The sequence below is a fragment of the Sciurus vulgaris genome (genome assembly GCF_902686455.1).
Source record: "Sciurus vulgaris genome assembly, chromosome: 9".
NCBI classification, from domain to species: domain Eukaryota; kingdom Metazoa; phylum Chordata; class Mammalia; order Rodentia; family Sciuridae; genus Sciurus; species Sciurus vulgaris.
This window is the reverse complement of record NC_136469.1, coordinates 70,302,999-70,328,126: the sequence shown is the minus strand read 5'-3', so window position 1 is coordinate 70,328,126 and position 25,128 is coordinate 70,302,999. Positions and strand designations below refer to the sequence as shown.

The 25,128-nt window shown below is 37.5% G+C and overlaps 1 protein-coding gene across 7 annotated transcripts in view; it reads right to left on the bottom strand.

The window, feature by feature from the left end:
- FAM13A (family with sequence similarity 13 member A) overlaps window positions 1-25,128 on the bottom strand; it is a 378,453-nt gene that overhangs the window by 295,958 nt on the left and 57,367 nt on the right. For 6 of the 7 annotated variants that reach the window (XM_079153220.1, XM_079153218.1, XM_079153221.1 and 3 more), the window contains one exon: window positions 22,840-23,029. In XM_079153220.1, the coding sequence (XP_079009346.1) occupies window positions 22,840-22,996 (157 nt within the window). In that variant the 5' untranslated portion in view covers window positions 22,997-23,029. Of the gene's footprint in view, window positions 1-22,839; window positions 23,030-23,143; window positions 23,166-25,128 lie in introns of those variants that run through there. The other variant, XM_079153222.1, reaches the window with a different exon arrangement.

The following is a 25,128-nucleotide window of genomic DNA, read 5'->3' as shown; positions in this document are numbered from 1 at the left end:
ATAAAATGGTCAAATGGATTAAAAAATAATAATAATAATAAAAGACCCAAATATATGCTGACTATAAGAAACTCACCTCAGTCCCTCCTGGTGGATCTCTAGCACAATGCCTGACATGCACGGACTCACCCTTTCTGCCCCAATGTGTACATGCCCTCCCATCTATGTGCTGCCCTGCACCACCCCCACTCATGGATACTCCACACTGTGGCTACCCATCTACCATCTACCTTGGAATGCCTCTGCCACTATCTTGAATTATCCCTGCTGCCACCACCATCTTTAGTTGGGGCACCTTCCATCCTGGGAAACCTGCTGAGGTTAGAAGCTCATTATCAAAATACATACAGGTTAGCCACTACTGCTGCCACCCACTTGGGGCATGGCTGATTACACCCAGGGATAACAGCCAGGACCTGAAAAATCATTACCAAGGGCCCTGTAGGCTTGGTTATACCTGAGATATCCCTGCTAGGTATCCTAATAGCCACTATATTGCTCCAGAGGCAGGAGAGAGCCTTGCAAGGGGTTGGTAGATGCGGAAAAGGTGTGAGAGCATCTTGATCCTGGCTCATCCAGCTAACCAGCTGGCATCTACCCAGATGCCAGAGTAAACTCAGGCAGCATTTGCTGAGACCTGACATCACCCTGGTCTATGATTTTCCACCAATCACCTGGTCCCACCAGTTTGGAAATCAATAGGGCCCTCTGGCTCCTCAATCTCCAGTCTCCCAACCATCTCCTAACCACCAACCTGGCCCAGTGCCTGCAGCTATGTGGCTGGTCCACAGCTTTCAACACACAGTCCTGATTTGCCCAGTACAGAAAGGCTTTCCAAGTCAGGTGCACGGGTCCCAGGGCTCAGCCCTCAGGACCTCCAAGGAGAGAGGTTCCTGACTGGAAAGTTGAAAGGGCAGGAGTAGGAAAGATAGTTTAGAGACTAAATGATAGACCAGGAATTGTGAGGAAAGGGGCTAAGACCAAGCTCCTGTGTCATACAAGTAGACCCCAAAAGGAGAGTCCTGGGATACAGTCTTCCAGAGGGACTAGCAATTGTTATACCCTGCCTTCAGGAGTCCTGCCTCCAAGTCTAATCCTCCCACCTTAGTAACTTTCTCCATCCTGAGGGTGGAGGTACCAGCAATCTCCAGCCAACCACACCTATCAGAAGAGAATGGAGCAGAGAAGAATTGAACTTCAACAGAAGCAACTGTTCAATTCTCCTTCAAGACTCCCCCCCATTTAGTTTTTCTTTTTTGTTTCCAGCTCTCACATCCCCATCATCTTTATTAATTAATTAATTTTTTTTTTTTTTTTGGTGCTGGGGATCGAACCCAGGGCCTTGTGCTTACAAGGCAAGCACTGTACCGACTGAGCTATCTCCCCAGCCCCCCCATCATCTTTAAAATCAAATACCTTTCATGCATCAGGCTACTGAAGACTGAGAGGTTTGAACAGTATACTACAGTTTTGTTGTTGATGATTCTTCTTCTTCTTTTAACTTGTTCTATTTTCCTTTTATTTATCTATTTCCCAGGAGGCTCTTTCTCCCACTAACAACCAACTTCTTTTGATTCTTCTTTCACTCCTCCTATGATCTAGTACCTCTATATTCTCACTTCTTACATTTTTTAAAATTTATTTATTTATTTATTTTTTTTTGCGGTGCTGGGGATTGGAACCCAGGGCCTTGTGCTTGCAAGGCAAGCACTCTACCAACTGAGCCATATCTCCAGCCCCACTTCTTACATTATTAACATCACATCCTACACTCCTCTCATGTCCTTTCTTTGTCCACCATTGGAAATGTAGACCTTATTGTAAACCTATTGTTTATGCTGTAGATAATAATCAGTCACATCATCTCTGTTTATTATGACATTATTAATGTATTGATGGAGGCTATTTGGTTTAAGGCTGCATATTATTGGCATTGGGTACTGTTAATTGATCTCCCACTTAAAGGCGAGGTATTGAAAACCGGCAGGTACACTATAAATCTATAGGGTGGAACCATAACACCTTGGATCCACATTGTTAGAGGGGAAGATACAAGAACAACATGAAAAAACAAGGGAAGAAAGCACCCCAAACAAGCCAAGATGCTATATTAATAGAATCCATTGACAGCATGATAGAAGAAATGTCAGAAAAGGAGTTCAAAATGTACATTAAAGAAATGATCTGCAAAGTAAAGGATGATATAAAAAGCAAATGCAGGCAATAAAAGATCACTTCAATCAATAAACAGTTAAAAGAGTAAATGCAGGAAGCAAAAGATTACTTCAATAAAGAGATAGAGATTCTGGAAAAAAACAAAAAACCAGAAATCCTTGAAATGAAAAAAACAATGAACCAAATTAAAAACTCAATAGAAAGAATCACCAACAGACTAGATCACAAGGAAGACAGGACCTCAGAAAATGAAGACAAAATATTTAACCTTGAAAATAAAGTTGACAACATAGAGAAGATGGTAGGAAATCATAAACAGAACCTCCAAGAATTATGGGATAATATGAAAAGAGCTAATTTAAGAACTATTGGTATTGAGGAAAGCACAAAGATAGAAACTAAAGGAATGAACAATCTATTCAATGAAAATTATCAGAAAATTTCCCAAACCTGAAGAATGAAATGTAAAATCAACTGCAGGAGGCTTACAGAACATCAATTGTACAAAATTACAACAGATTCACACCAAGGCACATTATAATGAAAATGCCTAACATCCAAAATAAAGATAGACTTTTAAAGACTACAAAAGAAAAGCATAAGATTACATATAGGGAGAAACCAATACAGATCAGCAGATTTCTCAGCCCAGACCCTAAAAGCTAGTAGGGCCTCGAACAACATATCTCAAGCTCTAAAAGAGCATGGTTGCCAACCAAGAATCTTAAACCCAACAAAACTAACCTTCATATTTGAAGATGAAATAAAATCCTTCCATGAAAATCAAAAGTTAAAAGAATTTGCAAATAGAAAGCCTGCACTACAAAACATTCTCAGTAAAATATTCCACGAGGAGGAAATGAAAAACAACAATGTAAGACAGCAAAGGGAGGAACTACGCTAAAGGAATAGCCAACTAAAGGAGAAACCAAATTAAAAATCAAAACTCAGCCAAAAATGACTGGGAATACAAGCAATCTCAATAATAACCCTAAATGTTAATGGCCTAAACTCATCAATCAAAAGACAGACTGGCAGATTGGGTTTTAAAAAAAAGATCCACCAATATGCTGCCTTCAAGAGACCCATCTCATAGGAAAACACAACCACAGACTGACAGTGAAAGGATGGGACAAAACAAATCATGTACATGGACTAAGTTAAAAAGCTGGGGTTTCCATCCTCATATCAGATAACATGGACTTCAAGCCAAAGTTAGAAGGAATAAAGGAGGACATTTCATACTGCTTAAGGGAATCATAAATCAACAAGACATAACAATCATAAACATTTATGCCCCAAACAATGGATCACCTATGTACATCAAACAACCCTTCTCAACTTCAGAAATCAAATAGACAACAACACAATAATACTGGGTGACTTTAATATACCTCTCTCACCACTGGATAGATCTTCCAAACAAAAACTGAACAAAGAAACCATAGACATCAATAATACAATCAATAATTTAGATTTAACAGACATATATAGAATATTCCATCCATCAATAAGCAAATACACTTTTTTCTCAGCAGCACATGGATTGTTCTCTAAAATAGACCATGTCTTATGCCACAAAGCAACTCTTAGCAAATACAAAAAAAGAGACAGATACTACCTTGTGTACTATCATATCATAATGAAATGAATGTAGAAATAAATGATAAAATAAAAACCAGAAAATACTCTAACACCTGAAGATTAAATAATACACTACTGAATGATGCATGGATAGCAGAAGACATGAGGGAGGAGTAAAAAAATTCTTAGAAGTAAATGAGAACACCAATACAACATATCAAAATCTCTGGGATGCTATGAAAGCAGTACTAAGAGAAAAATTCACTGCATTGAGCTCATTCAATAAAAGAATACAGAGTCAAAAACTAAATGACCTAACATTACATCTCAAAGTTCTAGAAAAAGAAGATCAGACCAACACCAAAAGGAATAAAAGTCAGGAAATAATTAAAATCAGAGCTGAGGTCAATGAAATTGAAACAAAATAATTCAAAAATTTGACAAAACAAAAAGTTGGTTCTTTGAAAAACTAAACAAAAACTGATAAACCCTTAGCCACACTAACAAAGAGAGGAGAGAGAAAACTCAAATTGCTAAAATCCATGATGAAAAAGGAAATATCACAAAAGACACTATTGAAATACTAAACATAATTAGAAGCTATTTTGAAAATCTATACTCCAACAAAATAGAAAATCTCAAAGACATCAACAAATTTCTAGAGACATGATCCACCCAAACTGAATCAGGAGGACATAAACAATTTAAACAGATCAATTTCAAGCAATGAAAGAAGATGCCATCAAAAGCCTACCAACCAAGAAAAGCCCAGGACCAGACAAATTCTCAGCTGAGTTCTACAAGACCCTCAAAGAACTAATACCAATACTCCTCAAAGTATTCCATGAAATAGAAAAGGAGGGAACCCTTCCAAACTCATTCTATGAAGCTAGTATCACCCTGACACCAAAACCAGACAAAGACACATCAATGACACAAAACTTTAGACCAATATCCCTGAAGAACATTGATGCAAAAATCCTTAACAAAGTTCTGGCAAATCACATACAAAAACATATGAAAAAGATAGTGCACCACAGTCAAGTGGACTTCATCCAAGGAATGCAAGGTTGGTTCAGCATCTGGAAATCAATAATGTAATTCATCACATCAATAGACTTACGGTTAAGAATCATATGATCATTTCAATAGATGCAGAAAAAGTATTTGTTAAAACACAGCACTCTTTCATGCTCAAAACACTAGGAAAAACAGGGATTGTAGGAACATACTTCAACATTGTAAATGCTATCTATGCTAAGCCCAAGGCCAACAACATTCTAAATGGTGAAAAGTTGAAAGCATCCCCTCTAAAAACTGGAACAAGACAGTTTCACCACTGCTATGCAACATTGTCCTTGAAACTCTAGCCAGAGCAATTAGACAGATGAAAGAAATTAAAGGGATGTGAATATGAAAAGAACTCAAACTATCACTATTTGCCAATGACATGATTCTATATAGGATCCAAAAAATTCCAACAGAAAACTTCTAGAACTAATAAATGAATTCAGCAAAGTGGTAGGATATAAAAATCAACACTTATAAATCTAATGCATTTCTATTCATAAATGATGAATCTTCTGAAAGAGAAATTAGGAAAACTACCCCATTCACAATAGTCTCAAAAAGAAATAAAATACTTGGTAATCAATCTAACAAAAGAGGTTAAAGACCTCTACAATGAGAACTACAGAACACTAAAGAAAGAAATTAAAGAAAACCTTAGAAGATGGAAAGATCTCCCATGTTCTTGGATAGGCAGAACTAATATTGTCAAAATGGCCATACTACCTAAAGTGCTATACAGACTCAGTGCAATTCCAATTAAAATCCCAATGACATACCTGATAGAAATAGAGAAAGCAATCATGAAATTTATCTGGAAACAAAAGACCTAGAATAACTAAAGCAATCCTGGGGAGGAAGAGTGATGCAGGAGGTATCACAATACCAGAACTTAATCTATACTATAGAGCAATAGTAACAAAAACAGCATGGTATTGGTATATGAAAAAATGTTCATCACTTCTAGTAATTAGAGAAATGCAAATCAAAACTACCCTAAGATTTCATCTAATTAGAATGGCTATTGTCAAGAACATAAGCAAGGGCTGGGGAGATAGCTCAGTTGGTAGAGTGCTTGCCTTGCAAGCATAAGGCCCTGTGTTTAATCCCCAGCACCACGCGCACACACACACACACACACCAAAAAAAAAAAAAAAAAAAAAAAAAAAGAACATAAGCAACAATAGGTGTTGGTGAGGACGTGGGGAAAAAGATGTCCTCATACATTGCTGGTGGGATTGCAAATTGGTGCAGCCACTCTGGAAAGAAATGTGGAGATTCCTCAGAAAACTTGGTATGAAACCACCATTTGACACAGCTATCCCACTCCTCAGTTTATATCCAACAGACTTAAAATCAGCATACTATAGTGACATAGCCATGTCAATGTTTATAGCAGCTCAATTCACAATAGCTAGACTGTGGAACCAACCTAGATGCCCTTTAAGTGATGAATGGATAAAGGAACTGTGGTATATAAACACAATGGAATATTATCAGCCATAAAGAAGAAAAAATGATGGCATTTGAGGGTAAATGGATGGAGTTGGAGAATATCATGCTAATGAAGAAGCCAATCTCAAAAAACCAAAGGCCAAATGTTTTCTCTGATAAGTGGATGTTGATACATAATGGGGGATGGGGAGAGAATAAGGGAAGAATGGAGGAATGTTGCATTTTGTAGAGGGAAATAAGGGGAGGGGAGGAGGTGGGGGGAAGGAAAGATGGTGAAATGAGACAAATATCATTACCCTATGTACATGTATGATTCCACTAATGGTGTGACTCTACATCGTGTACAACCAGAGAAATGAAAAGTTGTACTCCATCTGTGTACAATAAATCAAAGCCTTCTGCTATCATATATAACTAAATAGAACAAACAATTAAAAAAAGAAAAAATGTCCTGCCAAATCATAAATGACAAGATATAAGCATAATGCTGTACAATGCTACTTTACAACTTTCAGGGATGATTTATATGCCATAAAATTTATTTGTAATTGTAAAACACAATGATTTTTAATGAGCAAATTTAATAAATTAATTTAAATGTGCACAAAAAAAAAAGAAAGAAAGAAACTCACCTCACTGGTAAAAATACACATAGACAGAAAGTAACTGGTTGAAAAACAATAAAACATGCAATTACAAGTCAAAAGCAAGCAGAAGTAGTTATGCTCATATCAGACAGAGCAGACTTTAAATTGAAAACCATAAAGACACAGAAAAGAGCATTATATATTGATAAAAGAATCAAGTCAGGAAGAGGATAAAACAATTATAAATATATATGCCCTCAACATGAGACCCAATATAAAGCAGTGTTATTAGATCTAAAGGAAGATATGGACTCCAATACAATAATATTGGGGATTTAACCACCAGACTTTCCATATTAGAGAGATTATCTCAGCAGAAAATCAACAAAGAAACATCTGAGTTGAACCATAACTATGAAGCAAATGGACCTAAAAGACATTTACAGAATACTTCATCCAACAGCAGAATACATAATCTTTTCATCAGCACATGGGTAAAGCAAAAATAGTACTGAGAGGAAAGGTTATAGAAATAAATGCATACATTAAGAAAAACAGAAAGATAACAAGCAACCTAAAATGTACCTTCAATTAGAAAAGCAAGAATAAACCAACCCCAGTTTTCAAGATGGCGGCCTAGAGGGTGGCTGCATTTCATGTTGCTCCAGGACTCAGGAGTCAAAAGAGGAGATATTGAGAGACTTGGGACCAACTCAAAGCAGCCGGGTGACTCTCTCGCATTGGGGAGCATCCCAGATGGGGCGGTAGTCCCGGAACGCAGGGAACTTTGCGAAGTAGAGCTGCCGGCGAGACGCCCCTCCCCCCGCTGAGCAGTGAACTCGGACAACTGGAAGCCCCGTAAAGGAGGCCGCTAGGCACAGCGCTGGGACTCGGAGCAACCACTGGGGCTACGGGGGCTGCCCAGGGGAGGAGCGGCGAGGAGAGCTGTTTGGACTCAGAGCGACCACTTCTGAACACTCCTGCCCTGAGGAGGAGGAGGAGGAGTGTGGCCGCTTGGATTCGGAGTGACTACACCAGAGCTACAGGTGGTTGCCAGAGGAGAAGCGGCGTGGCGAGCTGTTTGGACTCAGACCACTTCTGAACATTGGGGCCTGCCCGGAGGAGTAGGAGGAGGAGGAGGAGGAGCGCGGCAGGTCATTTGGACTCGCAGTGACTGTATTAGAGCTCCAGGCAGCTGCTCAGAGGAGAAGGTGAGTGGTGAGTTGTTTGGACTTAAAGCAACCACTCCTGAACACAGGGGGGCTGCCTGGAGGAGAAGCGCGGTGGGTCCATGGTCTCGAGTGGCCGCACCAGAGGTCCAGGCGGCTGCCCAGAGGAGGTGTGCAGAGGGTCACGTGGATTCAGAGCCAGTCAGAGCGACCGCTCCTGAACACCCGGGGGGGTTACCTGGAGGAGGAGGAGGAACAGGGAGGGTCACTTCGACTCGGAGTGATTGATTGCCCAGGGCTACGGGCGGTTGGTGGGAGGAGGAGGCACACAGTGAGTTGCTCGGACTCCTAGTGACTGCACCGGAATACTGGGAAGCTATCTGGAGGAAGACGCGTGCGGCGGGTCTCTGGGACGCAGAGCGATTGTACGGGCCCCCAGGTGGCTGCTCAGAGGAGGGGCCGCATAGCCAGGCGATTAGGTGCACAGCAGGGTCCCAGGATCTAGGAGGCTTCTTGGTGGAAGAGCCGCACAGAAACACGCTTAGGGGCGGAGCGAAGGTTCCAGGCCTGCGGGCAGATTCTCTGAGGAGGGGCAGCCTAAGGAGATTCATCTGCAAAGAGAGAGGCTCCCAGGCCCAGGAGGTAGGGCCGGGCCCCTGGGAACTTTACAGAGGAAGGCAGCCCAGCCCAGGTGGTAGCTGTATATTGAGGGGAACCTCTGGAAGGGGAACTGACCAGCGAGACCTCCCCACCGGGTGAGTCTTCCCTGGCGGATGAGGTTTCCCCACAAGGACGGTAAAACCAGAGACACAGGCCCAAACAGGCCTTGCCTCAGCCCACAGCCTAGTTCCCCTTTGGATGACCATTGGTCAACAAGTGGAGGCACCTCTGCCCACTAGCAGGGAATATACCCCACCTGAAGGCTACCACTCCTAGAGAGGCAGCTTCTTTGTGGCGCACCACATTATCAACTTCCTCCAAGACTTCAGCCTACTGAAGGCTAAGAGGGGATATATAGACATCTTCAAGGACATTGTAAGTCAATAGAGGAAATCTGCAATATCTCAGCAGTCCACTGATACATGAACAATATGAGAAAACAAGGAAAGAAAATGCCGCAAACAAATCTAGATGTTACATCAATAAAACCCAATGACAGCATGGCAGAAGAAATGACAGAAAAGGAGTTCAGAATGTACATAATTAAAATGATCAGGGAAGCAAATGATGAGATGAAAGAGCAAATGCACGCATTGAATGATGAGATGAAAGAACAAATGCAGGCACTGAATGATCGCACCAATCGACAGTGAAAAGAGCAAATACAGGAAGCAAAAGATCATTTCAATAAAGAGTTAGAGATATTGAAAAAAAAACCAAACAGAAATCCTTGAAATGAAGGAACAATAAACCAAATTAAGAACTCCATAGAAAGCATATCCAGTAGGATAGAACACCTGGAAGACAGAACCTCAGACATTGAAGACAAAATATTGAACCTTGAAAACAAAGTTGAACAAACAGAGAAGATGGTAAGAAATCATGAACAGAATCTACAAGAACTATGTGATATCATGAAAAGGCCAAATTTAAGAATTATTGGGATTGAGGAAGGCCTAGAGAAACAAACCAAAGGAATGAACAATCTATTCAATGAAATAATATCAGAAAATTTCCCAAATCTGAAGAATGAAATGGAAAATCAAGTTCAAGAGGCTTACAGGACTCCAAATACACAAAATTACAACACACCCACACCAAGGCACATTATAATGAAAATACCGAACATACAAAATAAAGACAGAATTTTAAAGGCTATGAGAGAAAAGAACCAAATTACATTCAGGGGGAAACCAATTCGGATATCAGCAGATTTTTCAATCCAGACCCTAAAAGCTAGAAGGGCCTGGAACAACATTTTTCAAGCCCTGAAAGAAAATGGATGCCAACCAAGAATCTTATACCCAGCAAAACTTACCTTCAAATTTGACAATGAAATAAAATCCTTCCATGATAAACAAAAGGTAAAAGAATTTACAAAAAGAAAGCCAGCATTACAGAACATTCTCAGCAAAATATTCCATGAGGAGGAGATCAAAAACAAAGAAGCAAATCAGCAAAGGGAGGAATTATCCTAAAGGAATTGTCAAATAAAGGAGGAACCAAGTTGTGTGAAATAAATGAATAAATAAAATTTAAAAATGAACCATATGACCGGGAAACCAAATCATATCTCAATAATAACCCTGAATGTTAATGTTAATATTAATGGCCTGAATTCATCAATTAAATTCATCAATTACAAAGAAGGATCCAACAAAATGTTGCCTACAAGAGACTCACCTCATAGAAAAAGATACCCATAGACTAAAAGTGAAAGGATGGGGAAAAACATACCATGCACATGGACTGAGCAAAGAAGCTGGAGTATCCATCCTCATTTCAGATAATGTGGACTTCAAGCCAAAGTTAGAAGGGATAAAGAAGGTCATTTCATACTGCTTAAGGGAAGCATAAATCAGCAAGTTATAACAATCATAAACATCTATGCCCCAAACAATGGCTCATCCATGTATGTCAAACAAATCCTTCTCAATTTCAGAAAACAAATAGACCATAACACAATAATACTAGGTGATTTTAACACGCCTCTCTCGCCACTGGACAGATCTTCCAGACAAAAATTGAACAAAGAAACCATAGATCTCAATAACACAATCAATAATTTAGACTTAACGGACACATTTATAGAATATACCATCCAACCAAGAGCGAATACACTTTCTTCTCAGCAGCACATGGATCCTTCTCTAAAATAGACCATATATTATGCCACAAAGCTAATGTTAGCAAATACAAGAAGATAGAGACACTACCATGTATTCTATCAGATCATAATGGATTGAAGTTAGAAATAAATGAAAGAGTAAATCACAGAAACTATTCCAACATCTGGAGATTAAACAATATGGTATTATATGATGAATGGATAACAGAAGATATAAGGAAGGAAATTAAAAAATTCTTAGAGGTAAATGAGAACAAAGAAACATCATATCAAAATCTCTGGGACACTATGAAAGCAGTACTTAGAGGGAAATTTATTTCATGGAGCGCATTTAATAAAAGAAGTAAAACTCAACAACTAAACGACCTAACACTACAGCTCAAAGCCCTAGAAAAAGAAGAACAGACCAGCACGAAAAGTAGTAGAAGACAGGAAATAGTTAAACTCAGAGCTGAAATCAATGAAATTGAAACAAAAGAAACAATACAAAAAATTGACAACAAAATAAATAGTTGGTTCTTCGAAAAATAAACAAAATTGATAAACCTTTAGCCACACTATCAAAGAGAAGCCGAGAGAAAACCCAAATCACTAAAATTCGGAATGAACAAGGAAATATCACAAAAGACAGCATTGAAATACAAAACATAATTAGAAGCTATTTTGAAAATCTATACTCCAACAAAATAGAAAATTTCAAAGACATCAACAGGTTTCTAGAGACATACAAATTGCCTAAACTGAATGAGGAGGACATACACAATTTAAATAGACAAATTTCAAGTACTGAAATAGAAGAAGTCATCAAACGCCTACCAACAAAGAAAAGTCCAGGACCAGATGGGTTCTCAGCCAAGTTCTACAAAACCTTTAAAGAAGAGCTCATTCCAATACTTCTCAAAGTATTCCATAAAATAGAAGAGGAGAGAACCCTCCCAAACTCATTCTATGAAGCCAATATCACACTGATACCTAAACCAGACCGAGACTCATCAAGGAAAGAAAATTTCAGACCAATATCCTTAATGAACATCGACGCAAAAATTCTCAACAAAATTTTAGCAAATTGCATACAAAAACATATTAAAAAGATAGTGCACCATGATCAAGTTGGTTTCATCCCAGGGATGCAAGGTTGGTTCAACATCAGGAAATCAATAAATGTCATTCACCATATCAATAGACTTAAAGTCAAGAATCACATGATTATTTCAATAGATGCAGAAAAAGCATTTGATAAAATACAGCACCCCTTCATGCTCAAAACACTAGAAAAAATAGGGATAGTGGGAACATTCCTTAACATTTTAAAGGCCATTTATGCTAAGCCCATGGCTAATATCATTCTAAATGGTGAAAAACTGAAAGCATTCCCCCTAAAAACTGGAACAAGGCAGGGATGCCCTCTTTCACCACTTCTATTCAACATCGTTCTTGAGACTCTGGCCAGAGCAATTAGACAAACCAAAGAAATTAAAGGGATACGAATTGGAAAAGAAGAACTCAAACTATCCCTGTTCGCTGATGACATGATTATATATTTAGAGGAACCTGGAAATTCCACCAGAAAACTCTTAGAACTCATAAGTGAATTCAGTAAAGTAGCAGGTTACAAGATCAATGCTCATAAATCCAACACATTTTTATACATAAGTGATGAATCTTCAGAAAGAGAAATTAGGAAAACTATCCCATTCACAATAGCCTCAAAAAAAATAAAATACTTGGGAATCAATCTCACAAAAGAGGTGAAAGACCTCTACAATGAAAACTAGAAAACATTGACGAAAGAAATTAAGGAAGACCTTAGAAGATGGAAAGATCTTCCATGTTCTTGGATAGGAAGAATTAATATTGTCAAAATGGCCATACTACCTAAAGTGCTATACAAATTCAATGCAATTCCAATTAAAATCCCAATGACGTACCTTACAGAAATAGAGCAAGCAATTATGAAATTCATCTGGAAGAATAAGAAACCAAGAGTAGCTAAAGCAATCCTTAGCAGGAAGAGTGAAACAGGGGGTATTGCAATACCAGATCTTCAACTCTACTACAAAGCAATAGTAACAAAAACGGCATGGTATTGGTACCAAAATAGAAAGGTAGATCAATGGTACAGAATAGAGGACATGGACACAAACCCAAATAAATACAATTTTCTCATACTAGACAAAGGTGCCAAAAATATGCAATGGAGAAAAGATAGCCTCTTCAACAAATGGTGCTGGGAGAATTGGAAATCCATATGCAACAGAATGAAACTAAACCCATATCTCTCACCATGCACAAAACTCAACTCAAAATGGATCAAGGACCTCGGAATCAGACCAGAGACCCTGCATCTTATAGAAGAAAAAGTAGGTCCAGATCTTCAACATGTCGGCTTAGGACCAGACTTCCTTAACAGGACTCCCATAGCACAAGAAATAAAAGCAAGAATCGATAACTGGGATAGATTCAAACTAAAAAGCTTTCTCTCAGCAAAGGAAACTATCAGCAATGCCAAGAAAGAGCCTACAGAGTGGGAGAATATCTTTGCCAATCATACTTCAGATAGAGCACTAATCTCCAGAATCTATAAAGAACTCAAAAAACTCTACTCTAAGAATACAAATAATCCAGTCGACAAATGGGCTAAGGAAATGAATAGACACTTCGCAGAAGAAGATCTACAAGCAATCAACAAACATATGGAAAAATGTTCCACATCTCTAGTAATAAGAGAAATGCAAATCAAAACCACCCTAAGATTCCATCTCACCCCAATTAGAATGGCGATTATCAAGAATACGAGCAACAACAGGTGTTGGCGAGGATGTGGGGAGAAAAGTACACTCATACATTGTTGGTGGGGCTGCAAATTAGTGAAGCCACTCTGGAAAGCAGTGTGGAGATTCCTTCGAAAACTTGGAATGGAACCACCATTTGACCCAGCTATCCCACTCCTTGGCCTATACCCAAAGGACTTAAAATCAGCATACTATAGAGATACAGCCACATCAATGTTCATAGCTGCTCAATTCACAATAGCCAGACTGTGGAACCAACCTAGATGTCCTTCAATTGATGAATGGATAAAGAAACTGTGGTATATATATATACAATGGAATATTACTCAGCCATAAAGAATGATAAAATTATGGCATTTGCAGGCAAATGGATGCAGTTGGAGAATATCATGCTAAGTGAGATAAGCCAATCTCAAAAAGCCAAAGGACGAATGATATCGCTAATAAGTGGATGATGACATATAATGGGGGGAGGGTAGGGTTAGTGTTAGGGTTAGAGTTAGGGTTAGGGAGGGGGGCAAGTATGGAGGAAGGAAGGACTGTATAGAGGGAAAAGAGGGGTGGGAGGGGTGGGGGGAAGGGAAAAAATAACAGAATGAATCAAACAACATTACTGTATGTAAATTTATGATTACACAAATGGTATGCCTTTATGCCATGTACAAACAGAGAAACAATATGTATCCCATTTGTTTACAATAAAAAAATACATTATTAAAAAAAAAAGAATGAACCAACCCAAAATTATTAGAAGACAAAAAAAATCAGAGCAGAAATAAATAAAATTGAAACTTCAATAATACAAATGATCAATAAAGCTGTTGATTTTTTGAAAGGATAAACAAATTTGACAAACATTTACTTAGACTAATCAATAAAAAGAGAAAGATCCAAATAAATAAAATCAGAAACCTAAAAGGAGACATTGCAACTGTTACCGCAGAAACACAAAGAATCATAAGAAAGTACTACAATTATATGCTCAAATACTATAAAACCTAGAAGAAATGGATAAATTCCTGAACATGTACAGCCCACGAAAAGTGAATCAAGAAGAAACAGAAACTCCAAACAGACAATGATGAGCAATAAGACTGAGCAATAATTAAGTCTCTCATTAAAAAAAAAAAAAAAAAAAAGTCCAGGACCAGATGGCTTTACTGTTGAATTCTAAAAAACAGTAAATTTTTCGTAAACAGTTCCCAAAAAATTGAAATGGAGGGAACTCTGTCAAACTCTTTCTGTGAAGCCAGTCTTACCCTAATACACAAATCATACAAATATACAAGAAATAAAATTATAGTTACCTATCCCTGATGAACATAGATGCAAAAAAAAATTCTCAGTAATTTACTAGCAAACTGAATTCAACTATGCATCAAACAGATTATATACTGTGATCAAGTATGATTCATCTCAGGGATGCAAAAATAGTTCAACACACGAAAATCAATAAATGTGATGCAATTTAAGAGACTGGAGGACAAAAACCATATGATCGTTTCAATAGATACAGAAAAACATTCAACAAGATTTCAACATACTTTCATGATTAAAAATTCTCAACAAATTAGGTGTAGAAGGAACATACCTCAACAAGATTTTATGCATAGAATAACCTTAACTCTCCCATCAAGAAGCAGTTGGAACTGAAACAAATTCAGAAAAGTTGTAGGATACAAAATCAAAACCCAAAAACCAATTACATTTTTTGTGCCCATAATGGACTTGCTGTAAAATACATTAAGAAATAGCTACAAAAATATTTACAATAATAAATTTAACTAAGGAAGTGAAAAATCTCTACATGAAAATTCAATACCTATGAAAGAAGTTATTGAGGACATGTAAAACATAGAAAGATGTCCCATGTTTATGGACTGAAGTAATATTAAAATGATCATACTACCCAAAGCGATCTTCAGTTTCATTGCAATTTCCATCAAAATACCAATGACTTTCTTCACAGAAATTAGGAAAAAAAAATCCTAATTATTCATATGGAACCATGAAAGGACCCGAAATAGCCAGATCTTTAGACATTGCAGTATTTGATTTCAAAATATACTACAAAGTTGTATTAACCAAAACAGCTTGATACTGACATAAAAAAAAGAAACATAGTCCAATGGAACTGAACGGAGAACCCAGAAATTAATCTATGCTCATCTGGCCAAATGATTTTTGACAAAGGCACCAAGAACATACAGTTGTGACAGACAATTCCTTCAATAAATGATGCTGAAAAAACTGGATATTCATATGTATAAGAATAAATTAGATCCCTTCTTATCATCATACATAAAAATAAACACAAAATGGATCAAAGACCTAAATGTAAAATGTGAAGCTTCAAGAAAATAAAAGGGTCATCAGGTATGGTGGCTCATGCCTGTCAGTGACTTGGGAAGCTGAGGCAGGAGGATCACAAGTTCAAAGCTAGCCTCAGCAATTAAGAGAGGCCCTAAGCAACTTAGCAAGACCCTGTCTCAAAATGGAAAATTATAAAAGGGCTGGGGATGTGGCTCACTGGTAAAGCACTCCTCAGTCAATCCCTAGTACCAAAAGGGAAAAGAAGGAGACACTTTAAGACATTAAGACATTGGCATAGGCAATGGTTTTTGGGATAAGATCTGAAAGGCAACAAGAATAAAAATAGATACATCGGATTATATCAAACCAAGAAACTTCTGCAAGGCCAAGGAAATAATGAACAGAGTTAACAGCCTACAGAATGAGAGAAAATATTTGCAAACTATTAATTTGACAAGGGATTAATATTCAGAATATGTAAGGAATTCAAAAGGCTGAACATCAAACAAACAAAAAATAAAAGCAAATAATCTAATTAAAAATGGGTTAAAAATCTAAACAAGACATTTTTAAAAGACATAAAATGGCCAACAAGTGTATGAAAAGTGTTCAATCTCACAAATCACCAGAAAAATGCAAAGTAAAACTTCAGTGACATATTCTCTCACCTGGTTAGAATGGCTATCATAAAAAAGACAAAAAATAACAAATGCTGGGGAGGATGTGGAGAGAGGGGAATTCCCAAATACGCTGTTGGTGGGAATGTTAAATTAGTAGAGCTATTTTGGAAAACAGTTTGGAGATTCCTTAAAAAACTGAAAATAGAACTACCATATAATACAGCAATTACACTATGGGATATATATTCAAAGAAGATGAAATCATACAACAAAACGATACAGATGGTCCTGTGTTGATTGTAGCACTATTCAAATAGCTAAAATACGGAATCAACCTGGAGGCCCATCAGTGGATGCAAGAGTAAAGAAAATGTGGTATATGTATACAGATGGGAATACTGAACCATAAAGAGAATGAAATCCTGTAATTTGAAGCAATATGGATGGAACTGGAAGTCATTATGTTAAATGAAACAAGCCAGACACGGTGCTCACTGGAGACTGGGAAGGGCATGGGGAGGGGAATGGAAAGAAGCAGAAAAAGGGGCACCAAACACAGCGAGGAGGAATTAGTTCTGGTTTCTTTCAGCACCGTTTAATAACTATTGGTCAAAGCTACGGGGATTTCAAAATGACTAGAACAGCATGAAATTCCCAGCACACAGAAATGATTAATGGAGATGGAAACACTTCAACCGATTTGATTATTAAACACTGTATACATGTATCAAATTACCAAAATATACCCCATAAAGATATGCACATGTTGTGTCCACTTGTTTATTTAGACAGGTAGTGTCTGTGTGTAGTCCCAGCTCCTTGGGAGGCTGAGTTAGCAGGACTGCTTGAACCCAGGAGTTTGCAGTCAGCCTGGACAATATAGCAAGACAACCAGGGTGACCAGAGCACCATCTAATCAGAAGAACTACCAGTCAGTAGGTGGCAACTTCTAAAATAGTCTGCATGATCCCCCCATCTCTCTTGGTACCACACCCATATGTAATTCCCTCCACTTGAGTGTGGGCTGGACCTAGTGTCCAGCTTCAACAGAATACAGCAAATATGACTCGTCACGTCACATCTGAGGTTAGGTTCTAAAAGGCTGTGGCAATACACCTTGCTTGTTCTCTCCCCACCCACCACTAGCTTTCTCACTCATGAAGCAGCTGCTTTTTAGTTTGCTACCCTGTGGAAATGTCCAGAGGCAAGGAACTAAGGATGGGCTCTGTCCAACAACCAGTACCTGAGACCCTCAGATCAAAATAGCCCACTCGTAACTGAATCTTACCAACAACCTTATGAATGAGTCTAGAAGGGAATCTTCCCCTGTTGGGTCCTGATATGACTACAGCCTTGACAAACACCACCCACCATCAGAGCCTTATAAGGGACCTTCAGAGAGAGGACACAGCTTACTTAACTGATCATATTCTTGACACACAGAAACTGTGAATTAAAATTTTTGTTTTTTTTTTTTTTTTTTTTTTTGCGGTACTGGGGATTGAACCCAGGGCCTAGTGCTTGCGAGGCCAACACTCTACCAACTGAGCTATCTCCCCAGCCCCCAACATTATTGTTTTAATCTATGTTTTGAGATAATTTGCAGCAACAGATAATATGATATTCCATTCTTTTAAGTTCTGCAGAATATCAGGTGCAATGAAAATATTTCCACATAGTCATTCAGTCTCCAAGGTCTGTTTCCTTTACACTACACAGGTTCACCTTTAACTTCAAAAACATCCCAACACCAAGTAGCTAGCACTTAATAAAGCGGTGTCCCATTCCAAAGTCCAAATACTAGAAATCTAGAATTCTGTGCCCTACCTCTATGTTCACTCAGCTCCTAAGCCTAATTTTGGTTTCTGTTTCATGGCCCAGCAAATGACCTTTGGATCTGGTTTTGCATTTTTCTATCTTTGACCTTAGGCTTTGTCTTCCAAGGAGGTTTTTTTTTTGTTTTGTTTTGTTTTGTTTTGTTTTTTAAAAAACCCTTCCTTCAAATAAAAATACTTCCAGCAATCCAAAATAACTACCCAGTTCCAAAGACTGTCTGTGGTCTTCAAGGCTCCTGATCCCACTGGACCATTCTGGTGGAGAGATAAGTCCAAATGGAAGTTATTGCTGTTAGTGCTTCTGAGCCATATTTTCTTGCCTCTATCCTGATTCCATGTATGACTCTATCCTCAGCAACATCTCCTGCCCAAAACAACTCTCATGATACTTAGTAATTTTCAAGCAGGGAAGTTTCCCCTGGACATTGATATATCCCACTCTGGGAAACAGAATCCAGACAGTTTTTAAAAACGCCTATGAGGGTATGTAATAAATGCAATATTATATGAGGTTTACCAAGCTGCATACTTTTTAGATTTTCCTACTCTAAAATTTTAGGACATTATAACTGTAATGAAAATATTTAGAAAAAATGAGACATTTAGATGGTTTTATGAAGTAGAGTTAGTCCCATACATTTCAGTTAGTCCCTGTTACATTTGATTTTAGAGGATTTGCTGGGTTAATTATCATGAAACAGCAATTTTATAGTGGTTTAGAAATTAAAGAACAATTATATATGTAAACGTCAATGCCACTTACAGCTACTTTTTTACAACTGAAATATTTATAATGGTATGAATATATCATTAGAAACTAGGCCAGAAAATACAATTCGCCTAATGGTACACTTTGGCCCAGGAAATCATGACAATATGAAAGCTCATTCTGACACCTGGTGGTGACTGAAGAATACTGCACTATTTAAAATAGCATAGCAACAATGCTGTTTTTCCACACCAGGGGAAAACCGTTCATGCTGCCTGCAACATTAGTTGTTTTAAAACAGTTTAAAGATGGTATGCCTTGTAAGTTACCTGTAGTTTGTTTTTTTTTTAAAAGGAAAGGTCCAAAATCTGTTTAAAGGCCTTGGCATAGGCCTTAATAAACCCTTTCTGCGGTAAAATACGTTTGTAAGAATCTTTCCTCATGTCAAGTTAATTGTCTTCATTTACATGAAACAATAAATGACTAAAATTTATACTTATGATTCAATTATATGACCTATCACCCCTGTAAGCCTATACCTGAAGAATGCCTACTGTATTGCAGGTAAACAATAAATGTTGACTTGAAAACAGTTACAAAATAATTAAATAAAACAAAATGGAGTGTCTTACCCTCAAACTTCTTATTACCCTTCAAACATACACAGACTCTTTGGTTTATTATTATGATAGCTTCAAATACAAGAAGGGGCTTTTGGTTGTCTCCATAGTAATTAACTGTATAGTCTTTCAAAATGTAGGTACCAGGCTGTACCCCAGCTTGATCAGTCAAGATTCTGAGTCAGTAAATCTGGATATTGCCAATGCATGTGCATTTTGAAAGAGACAACTAGTGATTCTACTTCATGTCCCTAATTAAGAATGACTGATTTAAACTACTAAAACAATTAGTTCTCATACATTGATGTTATTTATATACCTGTAACTGCACACCTGTAATCTCAGCAACTCAGGAGACTTAGGCAGGAGGTTCACAAGTTCAAGATCAACCTCAGCAACTTATGGAGGCCCTAAGCAACTTAGTGAGACCTTGTTACAAAATAAAAAATAAAAAGGGTTGGGGATGTGGCTCAGTGGTTAAGTGCCCCTGGGTTTGATCCCTGGTATCAATAAGTAAATAAATTAATTTAAAAAGTGTGTGTTATGCTATACTTGTGTTAAAGATAAAATGCTTAAATATGCATGAAATATCATTTTAAGAAGTTACCAGAAGCTAATAGAGTAATATTATTCTGGGGAGAGGAATGAAGGTCAGGAGACAGGGTTTGAAGGGTTTTTTCATAGTATACTGTATATTTTGAATCACATGAGTTTATTGACTATGCAAAATTATATATATATAGTCACCCCATGGTATTCATGGGCTATTGGTTTCAGGACCCCTGTGGATATCAAAACTCTAGATGCTCAAATGTCTTATATAAAATGGTAGAGTACTTACATGTAACCTATGCACATCTTCCCGTATACTTTAAATCATCTCTAGATTACTTATAATACCTAATATGATGTAAATGATATCTAATTAGCTGTTATACTGCATTGCTTGGGGAACAATGACAAGAAAAAATTCTGTACATGCTAAGTAGAAATACAATTTTATTTTCACACATTTTAAATTCAAGATTGTGAATATAATTTTTTAAAAAATTAAAAATGCAAAATAATTTTACATGATACACTCAATCAATATCAATGTGAAAAAAACATTGATTATGCCAAAATCAAAATATTATTTTAGGATTGAGGGTGTTACTTAGTGGTAGTGTGCTTGCCTAACACGCAGGAAGTTCTGGGTTTGATTCACAGCAAATGAAAAATTTTTAGGAAGGCACATTTGGGCATCCAAATGAACATGTAATAGATGAAATGAATTATCCAGAGATTCGTCTGTATCAAAAACAGTGGGATGCAATTTCACTCAGCACTGAATATGTAAATGAGTCCTGTCAAAGCTAACCTAACACTTGGCTTCTACACTTTGCAAGTCAAGTTCTCATCTCCTTGCTGTGCTGTATATAACACCTTTTGTGTTTAAGGGCAGAAAGCAGTTGTTTTCTAAGAATCTGGCCCTTCTGAAGCTTAATTTTGAAGAAAAATAGGAGATAACTTACGAGGTAATAGCACAAGCCTGGCTCTTGAGTTTTCAGAACTAAACATGACTTTGTTGACTATATACCTGGTAACCAGAGCAGATGGCTATTTTTTCAATGAACACAAACACTGTCCCTGTAAGGAATGAACACACATCCCCAGGCAGTCCCTGTGAGAAGCTGGTACTTATGCCTGGGGAGGGGTAAACAGTGCTTTTCGCTCACTTCCTACAGAAGGACTCTTATCAGCAAGGGGAATGAACTTTCATCCTGGGAAGCTGGGGGCCTGAATAAAACTGTACAAGGTCAACAATTTTCTTCGAAGCCTCAAGCTTTACATTTTAAAATCCCTACTCCACAACGAACCTGTGCTTGTTTCACTTATAGAAATGATAAAAATTCCAAATTCTTCCTCAGAATATTTCCTTCCTAAATCTTTTAAAGTTTATTGATATTTACTATGTAGTTTGGAGTTCTCACCTCACACAGTCTGAGTTTGAAAAGTATAGATGTAGGGAATATGGAACCATTCTCTCAAAGTATCAAGGCTCAAGGCTTGCTTTAAATAAAAACATCAAAAAACAAACAAACAAACAAAAAAAAAAAAAACCAAAAAACCCTGTAGGCTACAGAGCTGGCAATAACTCAGGGATGAGCTGGGGGTGTAGTTCAGTGGTAGAGTCCTTGCCTAGCATACTTGAGGCCCTGGGTTTTAATTCCACTACCACAACAAAAAAAAAAACCCCAAAGAGATATAACTTATCTTTTTATCATCCAATATGCTATATTAGTCTCTAAGTGTTTTACAGGCCTAATTTGATAATTTCAAAAATAAATGACTTTGCCCAATGTGGTGGTGCATGCCTGTAATCCCAGTGGTTCGGGAGGCTGAGGCAGGAGGATGGAGAGTTCAAAGTCAGCCTCAGCAAAATCGAGGTGCTAAGCCACTCGGTGAGACTCTGTCTCTAAATAAAATGCAAAATAGGGCTGGGAATGTGGCTCTGTGGTCAAGTGCTGCAGAGTTCAATCACTGGTACCAAATAAATAAATAACAAATGACCCTCCCGACAGTATTCATACATTTTTGGTAGCTCTCCTGAGTACATGAAGAGTCAAGACGTCCAGTAAGTTCGGATTGACTGTTGTTGAGAGAGACCCCCAAAATGCTTGATTACCTTAAAAATTATTGCATATCAGCTGGAATTTAATTATTTGAGAGAACTATTAGTGTTAGAAATTATTTTAAGTTTGTTTTTTTTTTTTTTTTTTATTACTTAACCATCCCAAACTAAAAACCTCAATAGTTATTGTGATTTCTCTATGGTTAACCAAATACGTATTGTCAAAATAATGTTAAGGAATAATACCCAGCCCCGTCCCCTTTTGTGTGTGCGTGGTACTCCTGATCCAACTCAGGCCTTGCACAGTGGTAAACAAGCACTGTACCACTGAGCTACAACCCGGTCCAGTAAGGCCCACTTTTAAAAGTATTTTGTACAGTAATTTGCTATCCTAATGAAAGTGTTTCTGAGGACATTCCAATCGTAGATTATGAAATAGTTCATACAGAAACACCACCTTAAAGCAAGGAATAGCAGGCATGAACAGAACTGGCACTCGATTCCACTCACCGTGCTGCGTCAAGTACTCCACAAGGCTCCACACTACACTGGGAACGCCATTCTCCATGAGTCCCTGCTGCTGGAGCTCTTGGAGACTGACTCCGAATAACTTCTTATAGGTAGGATCGTTCTGTTCACTCAGTGGCACTGCCACTATCTTTTTCATATCTTCTTTCAGCCGAACTGCTGCTTTACTTTGCTTAAAAGAGCAAAAGAAAAGAGAGCAGTCAGACATGGTGACCACAGGGGGTTGCATGGTTACAACAGAAACATAGGATTAAAGTGAGTGGAGATGAGTAGTCTTGGTATTCACTTAAATCAAAATCTCCAACATCTCTCCTATGTTGCTCAGCCTTACGAATTGGTGCACACTGATCTGATGGTTAAAAGGAATGAAAAACAATGAGATACCTAAAGCCACAACTTAAGTGTAGCTAAGAGAGGAAGCAATACATGGCGGTATCCAAGATATATTCCTATAGTAACCATGGGGTGTGACTCACAAGTACCTGGTTAACAGGAAAATAAAACATTTGGAAGAAAACCAAAACCCCATGCAGATCCTGAGACAGTGAGATGTTTCCTCACGATGAAAATTTACCTACATGTCCTTTTAAAGAAACTTTAATTTCAAGTGTAAAAATAAATTATAAATGTGGAATGAACATTTTACTTCTCTGATTTGATTATATCTCTAATTGTGATGATCACTTGCTAATTTTTCAGGACATTAAACCAATTTGTTTCTTATTGAGGAACAAAATGCAGAACTCCAAAACTGCAACATTTTAGGTTGGCATGATTTATGATTTTTTGATAAACTTTATATTATAAATAAAAAAATGCAACTTATATCCAACTGAGAAAAGTTATTACCCCACTGAAAAAAATCCATATGTTTGTCTCTTCCTTTAAAAGAAATTATATCTCAAGGAAGGAAATTTTTTTGAGGCATGTTATGGTTTAAATGTTATATACATATAAGTAAATCCAAATATTGGAGAAATGGATGGCAGAATGCAAACAATTTTATTTGGGGACAGAGGTAGTAGAACTGGGGAAAACTGGCTTTTTGAGAATGAATATAGCCACTAACCAAAGTGTAAACATTATTAAATGACTACAGGTTAGTCATCATAATATCCTAAGAGTAAAAACTATTTCTAGAGTTGAAGAAGCAAAGAATAGAAAGTTAAGTGATTTCATAAAAGTTCAATAAAAGTTTCATAGTATTCTAGGTCCATGTTCCTTTTCTTAGTGTAAGTTTGTATTAATGTTTTTCTGTACTTTGTGTATAATTATAGTAACAATATAAATGCTACATGTGGCACAGATTAATTGCAAGTTATTTTGACAATTTATATTTTGAGTAGGATCCTTAAAATATCAATTTGATTTTGAATTTTATAATCTCAGAATCAGACCAACTTTCATTGACATATTAGCACATTTTAATAGGTCACTTTTGAAAACCAGATCTCCCTAGTGAAAATTTAGCAAGGATCAATTTACCATATAGATTTAGGATCAATTAATATTATAGGTAAGTCATAGTGTTATCTCTGATGGAGTAGTATTGGCAAGAACCATTGATCTCCATTAGGAAATAATTTTATTAATTTAGACAAATTTTCAATAGCTAATCATTTTTTTTTTCTTGTGATTTTATGAACATATCAATCTCTTCTAAATTGAATACACAGGAAGGTTTAACCAGGTTTATCAGGCGAGAAAAAGGTAAAAAAATAAACAGTAATACTGAAACTTTGAAAATAGTCTCAAGCAGAGTGTTAAAAAACCTCTCCCAGGGCTGAGGATTTATCCGTGGCAGAGTTCCTACATAGCAACGTGCACGGCTCTCAGTTTAATCCCCAGCACTGCACTAAGGAGGAGGGAAAAAAATTTTAAAAAACATAACTGAGCGGAGGTTCAATTACACAAATGTCATCTCACTTTTACTCTGCCTTCTTACAGTGACAATACAGCAGTGTTGAGAGCACAGACTGTGGACTCATACTGTCTGGTCTGCAGGAGTTTCAGTGTCCCTTCAGGTACACATTGTACCTGCCTGGCCTCAACAGACCCTGAAACAATAACCACAGCACTAAGTGAAGTATTTGGAGGCCACCTTACTGTTCAAACTTTGTTCACATAAAAATTCCCACGTATCGTTTTGGTTTGAAGACTGGGCTCAGTTGGGCGTATTATGTGCGGGTGTGTATAAAAGCAACATAGGCTGCTGTGTACAAAAGACACAACAACTTAGGATTCTACTGTGAGGTGATCCTTAGGGGTAGT